Here is a 6,974-nt window from a genome sequence, read left to right on the forward strand (position 1 = left end):
AATAATTCGCAAGTATTTGACACATGAAAATAATATTAGATTTTGATAAAATTCGAATTATTTAAAAAAACTTTAGATTTAGACATTATAAATCTAATTAAAACAAACACTTATTTTGCTCAGAGAATCCAAAAATGCAATAATATGTAGGGTATTTCATTTAGAAAAACACAACTTTGATACTTTTGGGGCTTTTGGGACGCTCTGTACATTACAAAAAACAAACGGGCTAGCCGCAAACATCCGTGCCGTATAGCGTGAACAACCCTGTATAATGAACAAAGGAACTTAGCAAGTATCAGGCAACGCAGTGGATTTATTTAGAGAGCGAATTTATTTGGTTTACACCAAAAAGGCCCGGAATTAGTTTGAATGCTGGCTAATTTCGCATTTACGTACAGGAAGAAGCGGAGAAGAATGGGTGAAAACTAGTAATTTTATTAAAATAATGCGATTATTCCCATCACTCCTCTTCGCTTCTTTGCCGGTGAAAACCAATCAACAAGCCCCCTTTTCAACGCGGTTGAACTCAGTATGTACACAAAGAGAAATATAAATAGAGGCGCTCTTGACCATGACGTGGCGCCGAATGTCCACCAAAACAGCCACATTTTGACGTAAATTTGCAAAAAATATTAGTAGGGCGTGGTTTTCGGGGGGCCTTCAGCCCGTTTACGCGCCCCGAATGGCACTCCCTTCAGTCCCAAGTGCCACGCCACTGGTCAGTTTGAGGTTATTCCAACGAAATTGATTTATCTTCAATCCTACGTGGAACTTGAGATTTTCGGATTTTGTGACACGAGAGCACAAGGGGGCCCAGTTAAGACTAATGGGGCGCACAGAAAGAATACCTTGTCGGTGACTTTGGGGCCCTTCTTGGCGGCATCGTCGCTAGATGCGTTCACCAGCACAAAGAGGGCGATCAGCCCTATGGTGAGCAGGCACAAATATCGCGACATCTTCGAGCGTTGCAACCAAAATCTCCGCAACCTCACAAATATCGAGATGCTAATGCTAGGGCTGGCGCCTTGCAGCATTTCTGACTGTCCACGCGCCGCGTTGTCGCTTCTTGCAGAAAATACAAAGTGGTACTTAGCATTAAACGACCTGCAAGCAGACGTCAGAAATATCAACTGCCAGTTTAACGTTGAAAATAAATCGTGCAGTATCGGGGCACAAATACTGCAGAACAGTATTTTAATTTTGCAGTACTTATTTTTTAGACTGATTTGCGCATGCGTTTGTGTCAAAATAGCCCAAACTATAATACTGCATGAACGTATTGGCCGACCAATAACTCTCTAATAACCAACATCTCGAGTAGGTAATCAAATAAGTCGCTTCACTAACGGCTGGGTGAGGAGCGCAAATAAATAAAACACTGCGCTTAAAAATAGTATTTAATTGACATAAAACAAGTACTGAAAAATATAAAAACAAATTACTGATATCAACGACCCACTACTATGCATATTTCAAACGCATTAATTCCACTAAAATCCAAAGAAGCTCCTCCTGTGCCCACTCTCCTGGTTGATGGTCAAAAAAAAATCTAACACTCGCGAACATTTACATTCGATTAACTACATACTTAGGCATATTTCAACTTGTAGGCGACGAGTCCGGCCAATCCCAGCGCGAAGGTCGCGCCCAGCGTGGCCCAAACTGGCACCTAAAAACACCGAAACCAGCCTAAGTCCCCTATCGCCCCTTTGCGCCTCCTTACCTTCGTGTTTTCAGATTTTTTCTTGTTTTCTGGGGCTTTTTTATCGGTACTGCTGGCGCTGTTGTTGCCGAACATCCGGCGCGCATACTCCCGTTCCGAGTTCTTCTGCTTGTTGATTTGCGCAGTAACGCTGGCAATTTCTTTGGCAATGTGGGGGTCTTCTGGTTCTAGAGTGCGCGCTTTTTCCAGCAGCCGCAGCGCTTGGGGAAGATCATTTTTGGCGGAATGGATCTGAAGTTTTTAAGTGGTTAATAAAGTTTCAATGGGTTAATAATATTGGTAGCTCGCCTTGGCTTTGCGGAATAGAGCCTTAACGTTGTCGGGCTGGCATCGCAGGACCGTTTGGAGGGAGATGAGAGCCTGGTCGTAGAGCTGCATCTTGATCTGAGCCGACGCCATGTTGTTGAGCACTTTGAGGCGGTCCTCCAATAGGCGCTGGAGTTCCGCGTCTGTGGGTTTTTGGTGCTCCGGATTCTCGCTCTCCACCTGCAAGGCCTCAAAGTGAGTCAAGGTTCAAATGGGGGGTGCAAACCCCTACCTCATCCAGGTAATCCAGGGCTCTTCGATAGCACTGCACTGCCAGGGTGTTTTCGCCTCGCTGATACCACCAGTTGCCTCTTTCTCGCTTCTTGTTACTGAAAATCCCCGGTAGTAAAGGAGCACGCGATTTTCCAAATGAGAATGAAAACCTACCCGATCTTCTGCCTCTCTTGCACGCTCAGCTCCTCGCATGCAGTATCAGGCTGATGGGAGACTAGCTCTACATCAAAGAGCACAGTCGCACCTGCAGGAATTTTGGGCGGAAGCCCCCGATCCCCAAAAGCCAGTCTGGGACCGATTTTCAGCAGGCAGCGTTCGCTGCTGTTCATTAGACCTAGGGCGACGTCAAGGCCTTGGACCACCTAGCAGGAGGGAGGTGAAAAGTTGTCATAGGTGTAAATAGGGGCACTTACATCTCCTTCGCCCAACCCCAGCTCATAATTGTCAGCCACATCGGCAAAATCATCTTCATGCGCCTCCTCTAGTTTGCAGGTGTAATTAATCACGCAGCGGCTGGATCTACTGGGGCGACTATCAGGCTGGCCCTCTTTGAGTACTTTCTTCATTATCACCCCTGACCCTGGAGACACGAAGTTGAGCAAAACAACATAATTTGTCAAGGTAGACTTGCCTAGAATATCCTGCCATTCCTCCTTGAGCTCGGCTGCCTCATTTTCCTCCAGATTGTCGCTCTCATTACCCGCCTCCCGTTCCGTGCTGTTCGAGTCCCTGGTGCTTTCAGTCTCTTCATCAGCCAGGTCTGGAGACCCTGCAGGACTAGAGTTGTCATTCAGCGGTAGTTTTTCGCTCGAAATTGACTCTAAAATCAATTTTTCGCTCTCGAGGCTTTGAGGCTCCTCCTCTTCCTTCATCGCCTTGGTTTCCTGTCGTAAGAGCTCAGCCGATGCCTGTTTTCCTTCGTCTATTGCAGCCATTTTCACGCAATAATCGCGGCTTTAGCAGACTGTTGCAGACAGATTAATTAAATCTGACGTCCTGAATTAGGGGGGCCCCGCTAGGAGGTAACTAACCTAAAATTTTATACACCGCTAGACAGGATACAGCGATAGCGCGACATGCAGGCCGATAAGAAAGTTCTGGAACTGTAAACTGCTCTTTGAACGGCGATTTTTTACGAGATTTGTATTTATAGATTTTTCGTGACAGAAATTTTGAATGTCAATTTTGACATACTCTTCAGTGGGAAACAAATGAAGATCTGCAAAGAGTGTGAAGAAGACGTTGAATTGCCACGTTGTCGCGATGAGCAATTATTATCATCCCCTCTAGTGTACCAGTGCAAAACGGACTTCACATTTTCTCATTTGTGACGTAGTTATATGTAGAAACAACGCTGAAAAATTTAGTAGTAGTTTTCTAAGTAAACTGCTAATTATTTTTTAGAGCTCAAATGCTTTCTGACCGCTGTTTGAATGTTTCTTATGTGGCAACATCGGTGAAGGCGTTAATTTTACATTTGAGTCTCTGAGAAAAAATTATTGTGTTCTTAAGCAAAATTTCCCACTTTCCCTAGACTTGAAGGCGGAACTACGAAGCTTGTCACCACTAGTAAGCAATGAAAACAGGAACTTTAAAGAAAAAACTTAACCTACAACACTGTCGTTCTGTCTACCTCAAGTTGCAGTTGACTCTATTGACAGCCAGTATATTTACAAAATTGTTTGTTTACAGCTTGTCACTTTCAAATTTTCAGAACTTCGTTTGGAAAATTTGCTTGAAATAACGTGAAGAAAATCTACTTTGAACTGAAGGCTAATTAATGATCGTTGATGTCGGGCGATTTACGGCAGTTTTTTGACGACCAAAGACGCGACATTCTCAAGGAGAAGACGCGCCAACAAGTGCTGGAAAGTGTGTGTCTAGAGGACAACAAGGAAAATGTGGAAAACCCATCATTGCCAGCGGAAAAGCAGGTAATAGAGCTTTGACTGCGCGCCAATAAAGCTTCGAGCTGAGCCATCAGATTCTCAAGCACCTGCCAAGTGTCTGCAAAGCTTTCCATCAAAGATTTTTGCAAATTTCAGCCCCTTGAGAAAACTCTTCATGCCTCCTTGAATTGGAGCGCTTTATTCCACTTGATCAGTGCATTATCTTTTTTGGCAGACACATGATTCACATGTAACATTTAAGTAGTTATAAGTTGAGAGCGCTGGAAATAATCCAAAGTGTGACCATCTGCGGGGTTTGTATGGGCCCCCCATTGAAATGCCGGGATCTGAAGGCCTTTTGCGGCCGGTCGCCTTGATCGGCCCAATTTTGCCGTTTTTCGACCTTGCCTGGTATTGATTGGGCAAAAGTAGATCGAGAACGCGGCGACTGTTTGCCCTACAGCGCCGCCAATGTGACTTTTTAATCCTGCTAGGCCCTTAAGGGCTTTTCCACTCTGCTTCCCAGTACCTTTTTTAGACCCAGTGCTGGGCGGCGGCCTTTCACATGAACATTCTCCCTAAAGTACCAGGATAATTTTCCAAAAGGATCCAGAAGCAGGTCCCATGGTGTGGCTCAGGATCGTCGATCTGTAGATAGTGATGATAAAATCTGACAACCTGGCAGGTTCGCGACCTCCTCTGGAAAACAGGCTCATCAGTCCTGTTTTCTCCCCTCCAAATCGGGACGCCATAGATTAGAATATCGCGCTGTTTGCCTTCTATACGCGATCCAGGAAAACGCACATTTAACCCCGCTCGTTCCCTAAAGAGGATCGTCTCTGAAGGTTCACCCTGTTGGGGAAACGGGGGTTCCGTTTGCACGGCAGTGGGGAAGTTTTCGATAACGGGAGGACGAGTTTCGGTTCGAGGTAAGGGTTGCTTCAGTTACATAATAGTTGGATTTGTGGGGTAGTTTTGGCATTTCGAGTCACTGTACGTAGCCAGATGGTGCTTTGCTAGTCAGCAAAGTAGGGGATAGTTTTCAATTGGACATCTCGAGTGCCGTACATGGTTTTCAGTGTGAGTTCAACTTGGCTGATTTTTCGGGAACTTTACCATTAACACAGAATATTTCGAAAAAAGATTTCTTGAGAGTCTCATCCGAGAAGATTTACACCAACGTGAGCGTGTCATATATATAGCTATTGCTCAGTGCAATCGGCAGATCAACTTCTGGAATAAATTCAGAGAAATTAATTTAAAAAAAATCATTAACTGTCAATTATCTATTGATTGGTATCGGCAAATCCGTACTTCGATTGGTTATCGTTAGATTAGTTATTAGAAGCTTCGACAAACACTGTCTTATTTTCCAATTTTTAGAAAATCGATTTTCCAATCAAATACTGTCTACTACGTCGACCTTCAGCTGTCTGCCACGATTATCCAGCAAAAATTCCCAATCCCGATCCATCAGACCAAACGTCTCGTGACTGACGAAATATGCTGCCAACATATCGATTCGGCCTTTTTCGTGCATTGTCTTGGTGTCATTAATCACTCGTTACTAATGCCGATTTTGTTGTGTGTCACCCCCCTCACTCTTGTTTTTTCCCATATCGGAAGAAATGTTTTGTTTTTGCGTTGCAGAAAGTGCCTTCCGTTCTCGAGCCTCTGGATCTGACCAGGTGCTACAAACTCACTCTAGAGGAGAGGAAGCAGGCGCTCATCGACAGGCTTGCCAACTGTGACGGCCCCTTCTCCCACAGGTCATCGGTGAGTACGCACAGTCGTACCAATTAGATGCGAATCACATAAGCCGGCACGTGTTAGGTCGTACAAGGCCGGGGCCTTAATTGATTGTTTTCACTCAGTCAATCAACACGCTCAATTCATATAATTTTGCGTTGTGTTAAATTGCCATTGCAAAGCATTGGCCGATCGTCAATTGTTGAGCAGTGTATAGCCAGAGTTACAGCGCCGCCCCATCAATAGATTTCCCTCTCTTTTCCGTCATTGCTTTTAAAAAAGGACGCAGCTATTGGCGATTAATGGTTTATCGAAATACACTGCTCAACCAATGAATAATGGTTAGGGCTTACGCAGTCATGGTTAAAACAACCGGTGATTGCGAGTTTGAGGCTATCGTCTATGGGAATTTGGTTCTGACGTTTCGCTAGCACACGTGGGGGATTTTCAAGGGTTCGTTCGAAGGGAACCAAATTCCCATCCACAACGGGCAAAAAATCCCCGAAAATCACTAATGCTTCAAAAATATACGGTTGCCTACAAAGACATTAATAAATAGACCAAGATAGTCATTCATAAATCCCGATTTGTTTGGGTCCAACATTAAATTCTATCGATCGGCGATTTATTAATGAAAAACCGGTGGTAGGGATAAAGTAGGTACCGATCAAAGAGTAGAATAATCGGAAAATCGCCTGGCTGCTAGGCGTAGTAAAAATCTGTATTATCGATTTATTCTAAGCATGAAAGATTCATTCATTTTCTGACCTTTATCTCTACATTATATGTTTGAAATTATAAACGCTATAATAGTAGCGCAAATTTTTTAAGGATTTGATAGCGATTCAATAGGGATCGAATATGGCTCTCAGCTTATAAATTCAAAACAACTCACGCCACTGGTCCCTGTTTACAATCGTGCAAAACAGTACAGGTTAGGGAAATTTAGGACGATTTTCCTGCAATTGAAACGACTTCTTTTAAGCGTAACAGTTTATTAATATCACGATTATCACTTGTTATCACCAAAAACACGAGAAATTGCCGTATTTACTTGTCCAACAAATCCT

The 6,974-nt window shown here is 43.9% G+C and overlaps 3 protein-coding genes across 6 annotated transcripts in view; 1 reads left to right on the top strand and 2 right to left on the bottom strand.

Moving 5' to 3' along the window:
- LOC109545656 (peptidyl-prolyl cis-trans isomerase B) overlaps nt 1-1,083 on the bottom strand; it is a 2,972-nt gene extending 1,889 nt beyond the window's left edge. Inside the window, exon 1 of the mRNA XM_048662237.1 lies at nt 852-1,083. Coding sequence (XP_048518194.1) covers nt 852-1,037 — 186 coding nt within the window. The 5' untranslated portion in view covers nt 1,038-1,083. The remainder of the gene's footprint in view (nt 1-851) is intronic.
- Nucleotides 1,084-1,387: 304 nt separating this feature from the next.
- On the bottom strand, nt 1,388-3,523 carry LOC109545637 (peptidyl-prolyl cis-trans isomerase FKBP8). Of its 2 annotated transcripts, XM_019916438.2 has the most exons (8): nt 3,298-3,523; nt 2,898-3,230; nt 2,680-2,846; nt 2,420-2,628; nt 2,265-2,361; nt 2,015-2,212; nt 1,727-1,957; nt 1,388-1,672 (listed from the first exon to the last, which is right to left on the bottom strand). In XM_019916438.2, the coding sequence occupies exons 2-8, from the start codon at nt 3,199-3,201 to the stop codon at nt 1,592-1,594; spliced, it is 1,287 nt and encodes a 428-aa protein (XP_019771997.1). In that variant the 5' UTR covers nt 3,202-3,230; nt 3,298-3,523; the 3' UTR covers nt 1,388-1,591. The 2 variants fall into 2 exon arrangements, with proteins under 2 accessions (XP_019771997.1, XP_019771996.1); XM_019916437.2 differs by having other exon boundaries at nt 2,898-3,481.
- Nucleotides 3,524-3,922: 399 nt separating this feature from the next.
- The window catches only part of LOC109545628, an 8,265-nt gene continuing 5,213 nt past the window's right edge, over nt 3,923-6,974 (top strand). Inside the window, exons 1-2 of one of the 3 annotated variants that reach the window (XM_019916422.2) lie at nt 3,923-4,200; nt 5,806-5,931. In XM_019916422.2, coding sequence (XP_019771981.2) covers nt 4,057-4,200; nt 5,806-5,931 — 270 coding nt within the window. In that variant the 5' untranslated portion in view covers nt 3,923-4,056. The remainder of the gene's footprint in view (nt 4,201-5,805; nt 5,932-6,974) is intronic. The other 2 variants (XM_019916424.2, XM_019916423.2) reach the window with 2 other exon arrangements.

This window comes from Dendroctonus ponderosae, unplaced genomic scaffold (genome assembly GCF_020466585.1).
Source record: "Dendroctonus ponderosae isolate FM_Combo_2020 unplaced genomic scaffold, Dpon_F_20191213v2 Dpon_F_20191213_10, whole genome shotgun sequence".
Classification (NCBI taxonomy): Eukaryota; Metazoa; Arthropoda; class Insecta; order Coleoptera; family Curculionidae; genus Dendroctonus; species Dendroctonus ponderosae.